The 19725-nt window shown below is 45.5% G+C and overlaps 1 protein-coding gene across 6 annotated transcripts in view; it reads right to left on the bottom strand.

Moving 5' to 3' along the window:
• Positions 1 to 19725, bottom strand: part of PTPRA (protein tyrosine phosphatase receptor type A) — a 156514-nt gene that overhangs the window by 30047 nt on the left and 106742 nt on the right. For 4 of the 6 annotated variants that reach the window (XM_058193491.1, XM_058193493.1, XM_058193495.1 and 1 more), the window contains 7 exons: positions 19599 to 19683; positions 13579 to 13652; positions 10992 to 11128; positions 8676 to 8766; positions 6643 to 6719; positions 2320 to 2356; positions 368 to 465 (listed from right to left, as the gene is read on the bottom strand). In XM_058193491.1, the coding sequence (XP_058049474.1) occupies positions 368 to 465; positions 2320 to 2356; positions 6643 to 6719; positions 8676 to 8766; positions 10992 to 11128; positions 13579 to 13652; positions 19599 to 19683 (599 nt within the window). Of the gene's footprint in view, positions 1 to 367; positions 466 to 2319; positions 2357 to 3345; positions 3383 to 6642; positions 6720 to 8675; positions 8767 to 10991; positions 11129 to 13578; positions 13653 to 19598; positions 19684 to 19725 lie in introns of all 6 variants that reach the window. The other 2 variants (XM_058193490.1, XM_058193496.1) reach the window with 2 other exon arrangements.

Genomic DNA, 19725 nt, shown 5'->3' on the forward strand with positions numbered 1-19725 from the left:
AATAAATAAAAATAAAATAAAATAAACTCCCAGTCTCCTAGTGATTGGCCCAAAGTCACCCAGCCAGCTTTCATGGCTAAGGCGGGACTAGAACTCCCAGTCTCCTAATGATTGGCCCAAAGTCACCCAGCCAGCTTTCATGCCTAAGGCGGGACTAGAACTCCCAGTCTCCTGATGATTGGCCCAAAGTCACCCAGCCACCTTTCATGCCTAAGGGGGGACTAGAACTCCCAGTCTCCTGGTGATTCCCCAAAGTCACCCAGCCACCTTTCATGCCTAAGGGGGGACTAGAACTCCCAGTCTCCTGATGATTGGCCCAAAGTCACCTAGCTGGCTTTCATATCCAAGGCGGTGACTAGAGCCTTACCTCTTTCCTCTCCTTCAGATTGGTCACCATGACAATTGTGGCTGTGTTTTGCTCCCAAATCATTCTCCAGAAGTCGTTCACCGTTTCTTCCTTGGGCCCTGCCAGAGGTGAGAAGCGTCACCAGAGAAAAATCCATTAACAAGAAGAAAACAAGAGGCGCTGGACAGCTTCTCCCCACGTTGGCCATCTAATCTTTCAGCCCAGCTAGAGCCGTCGCAAACCGGCCTCGCTTCTTCTACGTTTGAGATCGTCTGCAGACCTGATTCCACTTCCCTGCAGGTAGTCCTCGACATACGACCAGAACTGGGACCGGAATTTCCCATGCTAAGCAAGACGATTGTTTATTATTTTTATTTATTTTATTTAATCATATTTATATACCGCCCTATCTCCCAAGGGACTCAGGGCGGTTAAGTGAGTCACATCGGATTTTATGAGCCTTTTTTTTTGCCGCAGCTGTTAAGCGAATCACGGCACTTGTTAAGTGAACCAGGCAGTCATGAAGCGAAATCTGGTTTCCCCCCATTGACTGTGCTTGTCAGAAGCTGGCTGGGAAGATCACAAATGATGATCACAAATGATGATCAGATTATGCCAGGATGTTTCAATCGTCATAAACAAATGCCAGTTGACAACCTTCCAACTTTTGATCACGTGACTGTGGAGTTGACAGTTGTAAATGTGAGGACCATTTTTGAGGCTTGTTTTTGGCCCGTTTTTGAGATTTCTTTTGGTTCATTTTTTCTGAAAAAACAGCCCGAAAAAAGCCTCAAAAACGGGCTGGAAAAAAACCTTGAAAATAGCCCCAAAGAAGCCTTGAAAACGGGCCAAAAAAGACTGGAAGAATCCCGAAAAAAGGTCTGAAGAAAGGGAGGCCAAAAACTTTTTTTTGTTGTTGTTTTCCTCATCTAAATTTAGTTGCGTTTTATAGTCTGAAAAATACAGTACTTAACAACTGTGTTACTGACGGAACAATTACAATTCACTTAACAACTGTGGCAAGATTGTAAAATGGGCCAAAATTCACTTAAACAACGGTCTCGCTTAGCAACCGAAACGTTGGGCCCAATGGTCGAGGACTTCCTGTAATTTAGAGAGTAAAACTGAACAACAAAATTACTCTTTGAGGTTTTCAAACATCTACAGGAGCGGTTCTCAACCTGTGGGCCGCGACCCCATTGGGGGTCGAATGACGATTTTCCAGGGGTCGCCTAAGACCATCGGAAATATGAGAAGTATACTTGCGAGTCGAAGAATCGCGCTCCAATGGTTGACTCCACAAGCCAGCTGCAGGCTCTTCAAATCGCTAGCCGAATTCGGCTTCAGGCGCGATGCATTAAAAAAGAGAGAAATCTTTGCTCTGATGTCTCCCTCTCAAGCCAGCTGCAATCACTCCCAATCGCTAGCCTAATCTGGCTTCAGGCGCGATAAACTTAATAGGGGAGGAGTCTCCGCTTTAATGCCTCCGGCCTCAAGGCAATCGCAAGCAGTTCAGATCGCTAGCCAATATGGCTTCAGGCGCGATAAATTCAAAACGAAAATAATTTTATGGTTGGGGTCGCCACATCGTGGGGAATTGTATTAAAGGGGTCGCAGCACTATAAAGGTTGAGAACCACTGATCTACAGTGTTAAAACAGAATTGCCATTTCACTATAATTTGTCTTCATCTTTCAATTCGGAATGCAAAATAAATGTTGATCCGATACGAAAGCTGTCCAACTCGAAAAGCAAAATTTTTAGGGAAGTGCAGGAATTTGGTCAGCTTTGCATTCCCCACCCCCCCACCCCCAAATCACGAAGAAATGAGCAATATTTATCGTAAGCAATATCCCTCCTTTAGATTAGGAGCCAATGCAGCAAAACGCAGCAAGATGGTAGGAGGAAACATTTTAAAATACACATTGCGAATCCTTGTCGTGCAGAAATTCAAAGGAAATACATATTATTTACCTTGTGCAGCAATGAACCTGTTCTTCTCCTGATACCCCTGCAAGAATAGAAGCGAGACAGGAATGGGGAAAAAAAGAAAAAGCAATGGTTTTATTTCTGGCGTTGGTCAAAGGCCAAAAATTTTGGCATCGTCTCCCACCGGGTCAAATTCTTTACTTTGCAAATATTGTCACTGCGTACAAACTATCTTACAGCCAGGAAAAATAAGACTTATCTGTGGATGATCTAGATCAGCGGTTCTCAACCTGTGGGTCGCGACCCCGTTGGGGGTCGAATGCCGATTTGCCAGGGGTGGCCTAAGACCATCGGAAATATGGGAAGTATACTTGCGAGTCGAAGAATCGCGCTCCAATGGTTGACTCCACAAGCCAGCTGCAGGCTCTTCAAATCGCTAGCCGAATTCGGCTTCAGGCGCGATGCATTCAAAAAGAGAGAAATCTTTGCTCTAATGTCTCCCTCTCACGCCAGCTGCAATCACTCCCAATCGCTAGCCTAATCTGGCTTCAGGCGCCATAAACTTAATAGGGGAGGAGTCTCCGCTTTAATGCCTCCGTCCTCAAGGCAATCGCAAGCAGTTCAGATCGCTAGCCAAGACGGCTTCAGGCGCGATAAATTCAAAACGAAAATAATTTTACGGTTGGGGTCGCCACATCGTGGGGAATTGTATTAAAGGGGTCGCAGCACTATAAAGGTTGAGAACCACTGATCTACAGCGTTAAAACAGAATTGCCATTTCACTATAATTTGTCTTCATCTTTCAATTCGGAATGCAAAATAAATGTTGATCCGATACGAAAGCTGTCCAACTCGAAAAGCAAAATTTTTAGGGAATTTGGTCAGCTTTGCTTTCCCCACCCCCACCCCCAAATCACGAAGAAATGAGCAATATTTATCGTAAGCAATATCCCTCCTTTAGATTAGGAGCCAATGCAGCAAAACGCAGCAAGATGGTAGGAGGAAACATTTTAAAATACACATTGCGAATCCTTGTCATGCAGAAATTCAAAGGAAATACATATTATTTACCTTGTGCAGCAATGAACCTGTTCTTCTCCTGATACCCCTGCAAGAATAGAAGCGAGACAGGAATGGGGAAAAAAAAAAAAGCAATGGTTTTATTTCTGGCGTTGGTCAAAGGCCAAAAATTTTGGCATCGTCTCCCACCGGGTCAAATTCTTTACTTTGCAAATATTGTCACTGCATACAAACTATCTTACAGCCAGGAAAAATAAGACTTATCTGTGGATGATCTAGATCAGCGGTTCTCAACCTGTGGGTCGCGACCCCGTTGGGGGTCGAATGCCGATTTGCCAGGGGTGGCCTAAGACCATCGGAAATATGGGAAGTATACTTGCGAGTCGAAGAATCGCGCTCCAATGGTTGACTCCACAAGCCAGCTGCAGGCTCTTCAAATCGCTAGCCGAATTCGGCTTCAGGCGCGATGCATTAAAAAAGAGAGAAATCTTTGCTCTGATGTCTCCCTCTCAAGTCAGCTGCAATCGCTCCCAATCGCTAGCCTCATCTGGCTTCAGGCGCGATAAACTTAATAGGGGAGGAGTCTCCGCTTTAATGCCTCCGTCCTCAAGGCAATCGCAAGCAGTTCAGATTGCTAGCCAATACGGCTTCAGGCGCGTTAAATTCAAAACGAAAATAATTTTATGGTTGGGGTCGCACCATCGTGGGGAATTGTATTAAAGGGGTCACCACATTGTGGGGAATTGTATTAAAGGGGCTGTCAGCCTCCACTCCAAACTTCGTATCTCTTTGTACTCCTTATATTCAGTTGTTAGATAGCATGGGATTGTATTTCTAATGTAAATAGCTATTGGATTCAATTTAAGTAGAGAGGAGCCTTTAAGAGTGTCGGTCTGACATAATTAAGGTGGGAGGGGAGATTAATGTTTTGAATTCAACGGGAATGTTTGAGCGCGAACTCTAACGGACATTGCATTCCTGATATGATTGACAACCAGAGACCTGCGGAAGAAGATTACCACGGGACTCCGGGAAGGAGCTGGCAATTGGACCAGACCTGATGACCTTTTGGGAAAGAGGAGGGAGGAATAGGGTGATACAGATTGTTAGCCATATTTTGTCTCAGATTCAACTCAGCACTGCTGCTATCCAGATGTAACTAGTAAAAGTACTTTTCTTTATTTGCAAATGAAGTCAAGGTATATTCTTTCCTAGATATAATCAGAGGCAGCCTGACAGGAGGTCACAGCAGTATAAAGGTTGAGAACCACTGATCTAGATCTACAGGTTAGAACAACGACGATGGCAACAAGAATCGACAGCTACTTTTCTTCCTTCCTAAAATACCTAAATCTTCCAGAATGCAAGGAGTCCTCAACTTAACGACCACAACGGAGCCCAAAATTCCCGTGGCTAAGCGACACGTTGGTCGAGTGAATTTTGCCCCGTTTTATGACCTTGCGTGCCACCGTTGTTAAAAAGGGAATCCCTGCGGTTGTGAAGTTGGTAACCCGGTTTGTTAAGTGAATCTGGCTTCCCGGTTGACTTTGCTTGTCGTAAGGACGCAAAAGGGGATCACATGACCCCGGGGACACTGCAACCGTCATAAATACGAGTCAGTTGCCAAGTCTCTGAATTCTGATCATGTGACCCTGGGGATGCTGCAACGGTCGTAAGTGTAAGACAAACGATCGTAAGACTCTTTTTTCAGTGCCGTTGTGATTTTGAACGGTCACTAAAAGAACTATGTATGTATGTATGTATGTATGTATTGGTAAAGGTAAAGGTTCCCCTCGCACATATGTACTAGTCGTTCCCAACTGTAGGGGGCGGTGCTCATCCCTGTTTCAAAGCCGAAGAGCCAGCACTGTCCGAAGACGTCTCTGTGGTCATGTGGCCGGCATGACTCAATGCCAAAGGCGCACGGAACGCTGTTACCTGGCTTAGGACCGGGATATTTACGGGACCGTCTACTGCCACCTTCTATCTCCCAGCGACCGGTGCGTTCTCACAGAGAGGGACTCCTTAGGGTGCCGTCAGCCAAGCAATGTCGACCGGCGGCCCCCAGGGGGAGGGCCTTCTCTGTGGGGGCTCCTACCCTGTGGAACGAACTTCCCCCTGGACTTCGTCAACTATCCGACCTTCGGACCTTTCGCCGCGAACTTAAAACCTATTTATTCCGTCTAGCTGGACTGGCTTGATTTTAAAATTTTTAATTTGCTTTTATGGGTTTTAAATTTTTGTAAATTTTTATAGGGTGTTACTGTATTTTAAAATTTTTGGCCAATTGAATAAGTTTTTTAAGGGGTTGTTCTTAATATTATATGTACTGTTTTCTTTGTATTTTATTCTGGCTGTGCACCGCCCTGAGTCCTTCGGGAGAAGGGCGGTATACAAATTAAAATATTATTATTATTATTATTATTATTATTATTATTATTATTATTATTATTATTATTATTATTATTATTATTATTATTATTATTATTATTATTATTACCTTCCCACCATAGTGATCCCTATTTTTCTACTTGCATTTTTTACCTGCTTTTGAACTCTGCTAGGTTGGCAGAAGCTGGGACAAGTCACGGGAGCTCACCCCGTTACGCAGCACTAGGGATTTGAACCACTGAACTACCAACCTTTCGATCGACAAGTTCAGCGTTTTAGCTGCTGAGCCAACGCATCTACCTACCTACCTACTTATCTACCTACCTACCTATCTATCTATAATTTTTTGAATATATATCAATATCAAACAGTGAGGCATCTGGGATCATTTATTTAAATAAAAGTAGTAATGATAGTATTAATATTATTTGTTATTTAGATCATACTTACATAATTATAATGTTACTATATGTATTTGTGATAAAAGTATAGGCCTTCATTATTTAGTTGTTCAACATTTTAGTCCCAACAATATCATTCAAACATACATACTGTCACCATCTTTCAACATCTCATCTTTACATCTAGTTATTACTTTTAGTATATTATATGAAAATATGCTTAATAATATTGCCCCTATTTCTTGTTTCTGCCTCTGTTCTAGCTACCAATAAAGCCAATCTTGTGTAACATTTCCTCTATCCGTCATCTCTTGCCCATTTTAATATTTCAATTCTTATTCGGTTTTTTTAACTTGCCTCCCAAATTCCTCCCTTGGGTCTTCATCTCCATCTACCTCTTCCCTGCTTAGCTTAGGTATTTCTTTCCCTCTCTACTGTCTTTTGCTGCCAAGCCTCCAGAGGATTTGCCCAAATCTCTATTTTCTAAGTGAAATGTTGTAAGTCGAGGACTACCTGAGCTTCTGGGAATGTTCCTAAGCCTTTAGCAGATACTTACATTAATGAACGAGGCGTTGATATAATCGGAGTCTGGAACCCCTTCAATAGGTGTCAGGTGAACCCTGGAATGGTCATCTAGGAGAGAGAAGGTGGCCATGAATGGCAAAAACATCAGGACAATGGAGGACCTTCAGTGAAAGTCAAACAAAATCTCCAAGAAGGTCAACCTTCCCAAGGTCTGGTTTTCAGTGCAGAGTAAAAACTAGAGAAGTGACTGCTCATTATAACCTATCATTGTCTTGCAAGATCCAAACTGGGTTAGTCACCGGGACCAGAGATTTTGTCTTCCGAGCTTTCGGACTTGTGCTGAAGCCCATCTTCAGCTACTAAGATTGTTGGACGAACAGGCTCAAAAACAGTCGGGGAACTCACTGAAGCCTGAGAGACCCAAAGCTTAGCTGGCCGGCAGGAGGAACACGTGCAAGCGTGTCAGAGCTGAACTGGGGTGATGGCTCGCGTGCCATAGGTTTGCCATCACTGGTCTACAGGAATGTTGATTTACCACCAGCCTATCAAGGGCTTAGAAGTCGAGAGTCAATGACTTAAAAGTCAACACTGGTGGCCTCTGGTGGCTCAGACTGCTAAGACAGTCTGTTATTAACACAGCCTGCTTGCAATTACTGCAGGTTCAAGCCCCACCAGGCCCAAGGTTAACTCAGCCTTCCATCCTTATTGTTGGGGGCAATAAGTTGACTTTGTATATAATATACAAATGGATGAAGACTATTGCTTAACATAGTGTAAGCCGCCCTGAGTCTTCGGAGAAGGGCGGGATATAAATGCAAATAAAAAAAAAAGACATCTCAATGGACAACTAAAAAGCCACATACAACAGGCACTATAAACACCACACAAAGAACAGCACACATTCTGCTAGAGAGAAGCTCCCTGAAGATGGGCTCCGGTACGAGTCCGAAAGCTCGGAAGACAAAACCTTTGGTCCGATCCCAAATTGGACCCTGCAACAACATTATCCTGGGACACCTATATTTGCCTTCATTCATAAGCAGGGGTGAAATCGACTTACCTTCCTTACCGGCTTGGAAGTCCGCGCGCATCACATGTGCGCGCAGACCTTCTGTGCATGTGTAAAAAACATATTACGTCCTGGTTAAAACCAGGAAGTAATCACACCCGGATGGTGGGTGTTGCCGGTGGTTCGGCGATCACTACCGGAGGCAGGTAGGAAGGTAGGTAGGTAGGTAGATAGATAGATAGATAGATAGATAGATAGATAGATAGATAGATAGATAGATAGATAGATAGATAGATAGATAGATAGATAGAATAACTATCGTCACTCTGAAAGTACACTACTCGGCATACATTAAAAAAAAATTTCGTTGCCTACAGCTCTCAAAGGGTCACTACCTCCAATCTACATTACATAAATGTGACTAAATAAATAAATAAAACAAATACAAAATTATGCACGAACCCATATATATTCTATGACACAAGAGAAGCAGTTCCCCTACAAGGTGATTCTGGGTGGATTAAAAATTATATATAGATATACATCACCCACCTCGCTTGTTACAACTTCATGTGTATCGTATCCATGGCAATTTCCAGATATGGGGACTTTAACTCCCACAATCCCCTAGATGGCCTGGCCTTTGCTGAGAACCAATTGCTGGACTCGATGGGCCAAGATTCCCACCCATTAGACCTCGTTACTGTATGTTTTTACAACCGCACTGCAATCAGAGGTGGTATCCAGCCGGTTCACACCGGTTTGGGCAAACTGGTAGTGGCTACCTGCAGGTGGGCCTGCCTGTCCAGCTGGGCATAATCCTGTCCTATATCACTGTGTGTTTGATGCCGCACGCATGTCTGGATGGAGTGCGTGAGTGAATTGCCGTGTTGTTTTGACACTGCATTCATGTGTGGATGGCACGCACAAGCCAAGTGCCGTGTTTTGTGACGTCGCAGACATCACGCGCACGCATTCCCGGTACTGGTTGAACATGAATCCCACCGCAATCTCTAGAAAGCAATTGGCAGAAACTATGGAGTATCAATACATACAAGGCAAAATGTTGACGTATCTGTTCTTCTCCTTGTTTTCCTCTTTAGAGGCGGCTTCACAGGTGGCTTGGATGGGACATGCTGGAAGGGCCTGGAAGGACAGAGCGAATATAAATAACTCGGCTGCTACATCTCTGCTAACCACGACAATCATTAACCTATCAAACCGATCTTCATGAAAACCTGTTGTGTCTGGGCCCCCCCCGAGCCGGGCCCCCTGCCAGAAAGAGACTTGGAAAGTGAGGGGGAAGGGCCGTCAGGACTTACCTCCGAAGCACCGGCTTCCCTGGCTCAGCTCCAGGAGCCAGAGGCAGGCCAGGTGGAGGAGATAACGAGGCCTCCATCCCCTGACTCTTTCCCCCCCAAGCCAGGCCTCCAGACCCAGCTGATGGCAATCAGACCTGGCTGGACCCTAGATTTCATAGTCAGGAGAGGCAGGAACAACAGAAGCAGGGGTGGGGCAGGCCTAGGAAGTGCTGAGTCATGGAGCCACACCCCACAGGATATAAAAGCAGCAAGGGCTGCTATGCCTCTTCGTAGCAGGCAAATCAACTGCTTAACTAGAGCTGAAGTACTGTTTGTTGACCCATTGGCATCAAGGGAGTTAACAGAGACACTTGGCAGACGCTCGCTAGTTTGCTGCCAGAGCTGATAGTGCCGGCTAATTAAGTCATTGCTCGGACGGAGGCGAGGGGGACAGAACAGAACCATTCTCCCAAAGAAAAAGAAAAAACAAGGAAGTCCAGTTGCCTCCTAAAAAGGCACCTTTGGGACAACCATGACCTGGATGACTGAGAATCTCTCCAGACTATTAACCAACCAACCAACCAACCACTTTTACTGCTGTTTGACACGGCTTCTGTGGCAGCAGCCAAATTCACGGTAAATTCTGCTTCCCAAGGCAGGGATAGGAAACTCTAGGGGCGGGATGAAATGCTACCGGTTCACTCTGGTTCAGGTGAACTGGTAGCGGTGGTGACGCATGATTTGGCAAACTGGTAACGGCGGCAACAGGAGGCTCCGCCCACCCTTCTGGATGTCGTTGCTTCCTCGTTTTAACCAGGAAGCAACCTGTTTTTGACTCTCTGTGCATGCGCAGAGGGTCCAAAATCAGACGTGACACAGCATGCGAGCTTGCTCCGCCCTGTGCGCATGCATGCGCACGCTTCCAAACCGTTAGGGAAGGTAAGTAGATTTCACTCCTGCCTAGGGAAGAGCTGCCAATTCTGCAGTCTTGGCCTGTCAAAAACTAGGGTGGATGGTAAGTTACATGTTGTTTTAAATAAGTTATAATATAAATAAATCGTAATAACATTATATCGGAGACTGTGATTTCTAGTCCTGCCGTAGGCATGAAAGCCGGCTGGGTGACTTTGGACCAATCAACCAGGAGATGATGAGTTCTAGTCCTGCCGTAGCCATGAATGCCAGCTGGGTGACTTTGGGCCAATCACAAATTCAGCCATGTGATTCTATTATTCTTGCAAACGGATTTCAGTGAAGGAAGGATTTTGGTGCTAACTTGCTCCACAAGGGGGCAGCAAAGCTTCCCTCTGGCCGACGTTCAACTTTAGGAGCAGAACTTGAAAACACAGGTAGTCCTCAGTGTATGACTATCCGCGTGGACTTCAACTCCCAGAATTCAACCCTCAGTTCAGGAAGTTGAAGTCCACCCATCCACACGCTGCTGTAGTTGAGAAACTCTTTATATGTACTTATAGCCACAATTGGGGAAGGAAGGAAGAAAGGAAAGAAGGAAGGAAAAGGGGAGGGAAGGAGGAAAGAAGGAAGAAAAACAAGGGAAGGAAGGAAGGACGGAAATGGGAGGAAGAAAGGAAAGGAAAAGAAAGAAAAAAGAAAGAAGGGAGGGAGGGAGGGAGGGAGGGAGGAAAGGAAGGAGGGGAGGGTGGAAGGAAAGAAGGAAGGAAAGTAAGAAAGAGAGAGAGAGAGAAGGATGGGAAAGAAAGAAAGAAAGGAAGGAAGGAAGGAAGGAAGGAAGGAAGGAAGGAAGGAAGGAAGGAAGGAAGGAAGGAGAGAGAAAGAAAGAAAGAGAAGAAAGGAAGGAAAAGAAAGGAAGGAAAAAAGAAAGGAAGGGAGATAGAGAGAAAAAAGAAAGAAAGAAGGAAGGAAGGAAGGAAGGAAGAATTCTACGTAGAAGAAGAAGATCTAACTGGCATAAACTTAATTTCCACCACGATAGAATTTTTTTTCTTTTAAAATTAAAAACCTCCCCATTTCAAAACCCAGAAAGAATGACAGAGGGGTGTGTGTGGGGAGGGGGGAAGAGGTGAGGTCAAAGGTCAGCCAAGTACCCACACTGAATTCCTCGCGGAAGAGCTTGTTGTCGTCTGCCATTCGCCGGTTAATGTCCTCCTCCAGTTTGTCCACAGGCAGCGGCGGGTACTTCCGGTTGGTGCTGGGAGATCTGGCCAGCAGCGGCATGCTCTGCGGTTCTGCCGGACGGACAAGCGGGAGAGAAGCGGTTCGGTTGAGAGGCCGGAGGTCGATGGAGGACCCCAATGGAGAAGAAAGAGTGTGAGTGTGTGTGTGTGTGTTTGTGTGTGTGTGTGTACATGGGGGGGGTTTTCTCTGAAAAAGCAACAGCAGGTCCCTCCCCATCGAGCTTGTAAAGGCCTTGTAGCTTCTACAAGAGAAGTAGCAACAGGCAAAATGCAGAAAATTCTTTACAAAAAGTCAGTTTGGTCCAGCGGTTAAAGCATCAGGTTCTAAAAGGGGAGATGCTGAGTTCAACGTTCTGCCTGAGGCATGAAAAAGGCTGGGTGACTTTAGGCCAATCACCAGGAGACGGTGAGTTCTAGTACCACCTTAGGCATGAAAGTTGGTTGCATGACTTTGGGCCAATCACCAGGAGACGGTGAGTTCTAGTTCTGCTTTAGGCCTAAAAGCCAGCTGGGTGACTTTGGGCCAATCACCAGGAGACGGTGAGTTCTAGTACCACCGTAGGCATGAAAGTTGGTTGCATGACTTTGGGCCAATCACCAGGAGACGGTGAGTTCTCGTTCTGCCTTAAGCCTAAAAGCCAGCTGGGTGACTTTGGGCCAATCACCAGGAGACGGTGAGTTGTAGTACCACCTTAGGCATGAAAGTTGGTTGCATAACTTTGGGCCAATCACCAGGAGACGGTGAGTTCTAGTACCACCTTAGGCATGAAAGTTGGTTGCATAACTTTGGGCCAATCACCAGGAGACGGTGAGTTCTAGTACCACCGTAGGCATGAAAGTTGGTTGCATGACTTTGGGCCAATCACCAGGAGACGGTGAGGTCTAGTTCTGCCTTAGGCCTAAAAGCCAGCTGGGTGACTTTGGGTCAATCACCAGGAGACGGTGAGGTCTAGTACCACCTTAGGCATGAAAGTTGGTTGCATGACTTTGGGCCAATCACCAGGAGACGGTGAGTTCTAGTACCACCTTAGGGATGAAAGTTGGTTGCATGACTTTGGGCCAATCACCAGGAGACGGTGAATTCTAGTTCTGCCTTAGGCCTAAAAGCCAGCTGGGTGACTTTGGGTCAATCACCAGGAGACGGTGAATTCTAGTCCCGCCTTTGGCATGGAAGTCGTCTCTGACTTTAGGCCATTCTCCCTCAGCCCAACCTCCCTCACAGGGTCGCTGTTGTTATGAGGAAAGCGGGAGAAGGAAGTTGTGCTGGATATGCTCGACTCATTTGAGTTATTTTTCAAATAATAAAGGCGAGCTATAAATAAATAAAAATTGTTCAATACAGATATGTATGACCAATCACATAGCGACCATTCAAAGTTCCCAGAGATCTACTTGGGGGGTGCGGGGTGTCCTCAGGAGCCAGATTTAAAGTGCCAACACTGTCAGTGTTCAGCAACTGGGCCACATTTACGAGCCTTTGCAACGTCTGACGGTGTCATGCCTGCGTTTTTATCTTGAATGATACAAGTAGCTTTCTTTAGTCTGGCAAGAGTCTGTCTATAGGCCAGGAGCAATAAAGGATACAGTTTAGATCAGGGGTCCCCAACCTTTCGGACCTCAGGGACCACTAAATTCATCATTTTAAATCCTGCGGACCACTAATACGATCTGCCTAATGACCGGCTGGGTGGGCGTGGCTAGGTGGTCATGTGACTGGGTGGGTGTGGCCAACTCGGTGCCACTCACATCGAGGGGTGCCTCACCAGCCTCTACTCGCCTCTCCCCTCCCAATCACTCCTTGCGTCCCCGGCCGGGCTCCTTAGGGCCCCAACAGGAAGCTAAGCAGCCACCACCAGAAAGAGTTGGCAAAACAGCTCAGTTCAAATTGGATCTGACCGAGAAGGAGGCTCAGCAGAAGCACCTCACTGAGGACTACGAGCATAGGCTTTCCAAGCAGAGGAAAGACCCGCGGGAGTGTAAGGCCAGGTACTGGCATCTGGAGGCTCAGCGGGCTGTGATGGTCAGCCAGCTCCTGGCCATGATGCAGTCCCACTGGAACGAGGCCCTCCGGCTCTTCGCCTCCAACAGAGCTTCCCTCCAGCCTTCGCCCAAAGCCCCACACCAGGAGGCTGAAGCAGACCCCAAGTGGAAATTTCTGCCGCCCTCCGACCCACAGAAAAAGGGGGAAACTCTCTACAGCAACACAAACGTTCACTGCATGTATCCGGCCCAGGGGCCTTATTTTGATTTAGTGCAATATTAAAAAAACATGCAAATAATTTTTCTGGGGACCAACACAATTTTTTCGCAGACCACCAGTGGTCCACGGACCACCAACCGGTGACTGCTAGTTTAGACAGAAGAAACTCAACAGGTCTTTTCTGGTTTGGGGAACCCAACACAATATTAGAATACTATGTTGGAAGAGGTGTAACTTGGTGGAAAGTTGTATTCAGCATTTAGAGTTCCCTACACCGAAGAGAAGAGACGGCAAGACTCACCAATGTCATCTGTCCGGCCATTGGACAAATGAAAGGAATTGGAATGGCTCCCGGCCTGTTTGTGTTTTTTGAACCTATGAACAACAACAAAATAATAATCGGGAAATCAGCAGGAGGCTTGGCATCCTGACAAAATTTAACGAAGGTAGTCCTTGACTTAGTGTTGTGACCCAGGCCCAAGTAGGTAGTAGGAAACTCAGTCCGTGAAAAAAAAAAAAAAACTTCATTCGAACAGCTGGAGAATTACTTCATTCCCAGCGTCGGTCAACTCAAATTAAAGCAAATTCCTCCCAACACAAATTCAAAAGTCCTATCGCCAACCTTGGTCCAATTAGGCAAACTGCCAAAGGCCTTTCTTGGCACAAGTTCAGAAGACACAGATACAAAAATAAATTTCAAGACGACGAAGCTACCAACATTGTTTTCTGGCAAAGCCCAAACGCAGTTGCTGGTCCGTTTCAAGCCTTATGGGAGGGGCCAATCATCTCCTGGCCTTACTCCTGAGTCGTCCTCTTTGCTTGAGCTGCTCTTGCCTTCTGGCAGCTCTTCTCATGCGTGCATTAGGAACAGGCTCCTCCTGTTCCTCTGCCTCACTACTACCAGTCTCTGGAGGCTCCGGAGTCAGCACCTCACTCCCCAAAGTGACTTAGAACCGTTTTCCACACTTACGACCTTCAGAGCAACCAGATGGTCACGTGACCAGAATCCAGATGCTTGGCAACTGACTCGTATTTATGACGGCTGCAGTGTCCCTGGAGTCACGTGATCCCGCTTTTTTTTTGGGACCATGTGACAAACAAAGTCAATGGGGAAGCCAGATTCGCTTCACAACCGGTCGTTAAGACAACTGCTAAGTGAGACATTTGTTAAGTGAGTTTTGACCCATTTTGTGACCTTTCTGGCCGCAGCCGGTAAGTGAATCACGGTGGGTGTTAAGTGAATCCGGCTTCCCCTTTGACTTTGCTGGTCATGTCACAGACGTTGATCACATGATATTGTCATAAATATGAGTCAGTGGGCAGCATCTGAACTTTGATCACGAGACCAGAGGGATGCTGGAACGGTCGTAAGTGTGAAAAACAGTTGTTAGTCGCTTTTTTCAGTGCCGTTGCAAATGAACTATTATAAGTCAAGGACTACCTATATACATACATACATACATACATTATGTGTGTGTGTGTGTTTTCCTTTATACCTTTTCACACTTCTATCACTATTCCCTTTTTACTCTTTATCTTGTCTCTGTTAGCTTATGTTGTTCTTTTAAGGTGTACGCTTTGCAAAATGTGATAAAAATTATTGGACATGAAAGAGTCTTATGCTACAACTAGAGTTTGATTCTGCACACATCCATGTCAGCAACATGAGGCAACGCACGGCATAAGAACAAACCTACATCAAAAGGTTGCAAAGGGACAGAGAGAAATTAAAATTATTATATGAATAAAACAAGGCAACTTTCTGAATATTTAAGAGTCAGACTCAATAATTTCCTCCTAAGCCGGTCTTCAAAGCAAGAGATTCTCGGTGAAGCGTGACCTCGCATAATTGCCTGTTATCAAAATGCAGCAACTGGCACATCCTCACTTAATTATTCATGAACCCGTGAGTTTGTGCAACTTTGAAACGGCACAATTTCCAGGCCCAACGGTTATTCTAAAAACCAGGGTATCCGCTCCTCGAACAACGTGGCAACAGACCGACGAAAACACAATACTTAAAAATACAGGTAGTCCTTGTTTAATGACTGTTCGCTTTCAGTTTAATGACTGTTCATTGGACAGCCCGTTTTAACGGCTGGCCAAAGTTACAACGGCACGGAAAAATGTAACTTATGGCCGTTGTTTTCCAGAGTTGCGACCTTTTGGATCAACATTCAGACCAGTGGTGGGTTTTACTTATCTTTGCTACTGGTTCGCTTGTGTGCGCTCGTTTCACTCACCCCCGCGCCACTTCTGCACATGCACAGAACGTATTTGAGGACTTTGGGCAGAGCCTGCCGCCGCCACTACTACCGGTTCTCCCGAACCGGTGCGAACCGGAGCAACCCCCCTATTCAGACACTTGGCAAGTGGTTCATATTTATGATGGGTTGCAGTATCCCGTGTGTGTGTGTGTGTGTGTGTGTGTGTGTGTGTGTGTGTGATGTGATCCCCTTTTGCAACCTTCTGATGAACCAAATCAACGGATTCAAGCCGGATTCGCTTAACAACCGGGTTTACCAACGGCGGTGATTCATTTTAACAACCATGGCAAGGAAAGTTGTAAGATGGGGGGCAAAACTCACTGAACCGTCTCGCTCAACAATATGAATTCTGGGCCCAGTTGCGGTTGTTGTTCCCGGTAGCTTTTGTTTTGCAAAAGTTGCAAGGAGATGCAATATATATATATATATATATATATATATATATATATATATATATATATATACCCGTGAAAACCTAGGAAAACATATATATATATGTTTTTCACATATGTTTTCACGGGTATATGTATGCAGGTTTTGGTATGTTTGGGTCTTTTCCCGTGTAAGATTGGATGTATTTAGGCAACGTTTGATGAGATCTCACTCATCATCTTCAGGCTTTGGCTTTGTTCTTATGTGAGCAAAGTGTGGATTTTTATGCTCACATAAGAACAAAGCCAAAGCCTGAAGATGATGAGTGGGATCTCATCGAAACGTTGCCTAAATACTTCCAATCTTACACGGGAAAAGACCCGAACATACCAAAACCTGCATGCATGTATATATATATAAGCCAGACCGCAGCTGCAACATTAGCCATTTCAAACCGCTCCAATCCATACATGCAGCAGACTGACACCCACTATGAAGATGTAGCACGACCACGACGCCAAACAACAGCAATGCAGCTCACCAGCTCAAATCCCCCTGCAACTCAGACTAATCTGAGCACAACCAAGCCCCCACCCAAACAGGACACACCCCCAGCCAATCAGAGCACAAAAAACCCTCATCCAATCAGAGCACAGTCAAGCTCCCACCCAATCAGTTCAAACCCCTACTAGCAGTTAAAAAGGAAGAAACAGCTGCGATCACACATTGCTCCCAGAAGTACGAAGCTGAAGCCTGAAGATGACGAATGAGACTTCGTCGAAACGTCGCCAAGACACTTCCAATTTTACGCGGGAGAAAACCCGAATAACCAAAGACCTACATATATATATGTATGTATGTATGTATGTATGTATGTATGTATGTATGTATGTATATGTATAGCGTTAGGGTGCATACTGGCAAGATAACACTGCAATGGCTGCGGTCACGTTTAACAACCCGTGAAGGAAATGGTCCCCGTGTGGTAGGTTTCGTTTCTGAAAACAAACGAGGCCTCGAATCAAACCTGCCCGTGCCGATTTTGCACACACAAAAAAAGATGACTCCACCCTTCCTGTCACTGAGTGGTTTTGTTCTACAGCCAATTAATTTTATTTTATTTTTTAAATCCAGCTTTCGGTGCGTGGATCATTACAGAGGACAGCAACTCATCCATTCCACTTCTCGCAATCCATTTCCTGGTTTGAGTGGGAAGCTTTTCATTCCTGGATTCTCGTGTAATTTGCAAGTTATTTTCAATCTCTTCCCTCCCCTCCCGTCTCACACACTTCTTTTCATGCTCCTGTTGTTACAAGATGCCCAGGGACTTTTGTCTCCTGATGACTTCAACATTATTTTTGGAGCTGAAGAATGCGGAAGGGAGAGAGTGAGGTCAGACTTTTATCTCTTAAGTAACCTTTTCTGCATTTCTTTGAGCATAAGGTAAAAGTTTCCTTGCACATATGTGCTAGTCGTTCCTGACTCTAGGGGGCGGTGCTCATCTCCGTTTCAAAGCGGAAGAGCCAGCGCTGAACCAGAGACGTCTCCGTGGTCATGTGGCCGGCATGACTCAATGCCAAAGGCACACGGAACGCTGTTCCCTTCCCACCAAAGGTGGTCCCTATTTTTTCTACTTGCATTTTTTACGTGCTGTCGAATTGCTAGGTTGGCAGAAGCTGGGACAAGTCACGGGAGCTCACCCCATTATGCAGCACTCAGGATTCGAACCGCTGAACTGCCGATCTTTCGATCGACAAGCTCAGCGTCTTAAACCACTGAGCATGTCCCTCTCTTTGAGCATAGCCCTGTGTTAAAAACAAACCAAACAAACCACCGAAACCTGAATTTGTGTAGTCTAAGGAATCGCAGACAAGCGAAGGCTTGTTTGTAGGAAAAAAACCCAAATTGTTGTTATTATGGTTCGTCGCACAGTCAGCCAGCTGTTGAGACAGGATTTGGCATTTTTTTTGTGTGTGTCTACCTCTGGAGTCCCTCCCGAGGACGTGGGATGAGCAGATGATGATGTTTGGTGGTATTAAGAAATACCATTGCGGGGGTGTAAGGTTTTTTTCCAGGCATAGTTGCCCTTTTGGCAATTGCGCCTGGGAGAAAAGGATGTGTTAGGCTGGATTCGGCATGGAGTCCTTCCCAAGGAACCCGAGATAGGCAGATGTGGATGTCTGATGGCGTTACAAATATCTTCGCACAATGGAAGCTGTTAAACTCTTCTTAAAATCTTCCAGTGTTGGAGCACGCACAACTTCTAGAAACAAATCGTTTTACTGATTAATTGTTCTCGCGGTCAGGAAATTTCTCCTTAGTTCTAGGTTGCTTCTCTCCTTGATTAGTTTCCACCCATTGCTTCTGGTCCTGCCCTCAGGTGCTTTGGAGCAGGGATTCCCAACCTTGGCAACTTTAAGCCTGGTGGACTTCAACTCCCAGAATTCATCCCAGGTCATCAGAGATCTAAGCAGAAGAAGCTTGAGGAGCAAAGGTGACAAAGAAGTAATGGTTGAAGAAGATAGGAAGCTCAGAAAGAAAATGAGGCAAGGTTTATAATAAAAGAAGTAGTAGAGAGGCATGTCCAGGAGACAATACATTGTCCAAATTCTTCTGGAAATCAAATTGGGACAATTTAAGTTTTTAATCAGATTTTAACCATATTATCTCATTAAAGAGAGAGTAACAGGGAGAAGTAATGTGAAAATATTCATAGTTGGAAAATGACAACCAAATGTTATTTATGATGCTGTATATTTTAATTACACCCTGTTTAAACCATTACTTAAAGATGCCAAGGTTGGGGACCTCTGCTTTGGAGAATAGGTTGACTCCCTCTTCTGCTATCATATCCCCTCTAGTCCTTCTTTTCATTAAACTAGACCTACCCACAAGAGGGACATGGTGGCTCAGTGGCTAAGACGATGAGCTTGTCGATCGAAAGGTCGGCAGTTCAGCGGTTCGAATCACTAGTGTTGCCGCGTAACGGGGTGAGCTCCCGTTACTCGTCCCAGCTTCTGCCAACCTAGCAGTTCGAAAGCACGTAAAAAATGCACGTAGAAAAAGCACGTAGAAAAATAGGGACCACCTTTGGTGGGAAGGTAACAGCGTTCCGTGTGACTTTGGCGTTGAGTCATGCCGGCCACATGACCACGGAGACGTCTTCGGACAGCGCTGGCTCTTCGGCTTAGAAACGGAGATGAGCACTGCCTCCTAGAGTCGGGAACGACTAGCACATGCGAGGGGAAACCTTTACCTTTACCCATAAGAAATAAGTAAATAAATATATCAGACAGCCCGGAGCAAGTTTTAGATTGATTCTTGTGCGTTTTTTCAATCGTCTCTCGCAGCCCTACGGGGAAGGGTCCTTGAGTGGCTCAGATTGTTAAGACAGTCTGTTATTAACAGCAGCTGCTTGCAATTACTGCAGGTTCAAGCCCCACCAGGCCCAAGGTTGACTCAGCCTTCCATCCTTTATAAGGTAGGTAAAATGAGGACCCAGATTGTTGGGGGCAATTAAGTTGACTTTGTATATAATATACAAATGGATGAAGACTATTGTTAACACGATGTAAGCTGCCCTGAGTCTTCGGAGAAGGGCGGCATATAAATGCAAATAATAAAAAAAAAAGGCATGCTAACGCAATGCAAAGGTGAAGGTGAAGAGGAGAAGGTCACTCACCTTAACATGTAGAGGACAATAATAATAAATACTATGATGAGCAAGGAGGAGAGGGCCACCATTACAGCGATGATGGGTGTCTCATCTGGAAGGGAGAGAGAAAATATCAGGTGATGGGTTTTGGCTT

This window comes from Ahaetulla prasina, chromosome 8 (assembly GCF_028640845.1).
Source record: "Ahaetulla prasina isolate Xishuangbanna chromosome 8, ASM2864084v1, whole genome shotgun sequence".
Lineage (NCBI taxonomy): Eukaryota > Metazoa > Chordata > Lepidosauria > Squamata > Colubridae > Ahaetulla > Ahaetulla prasina.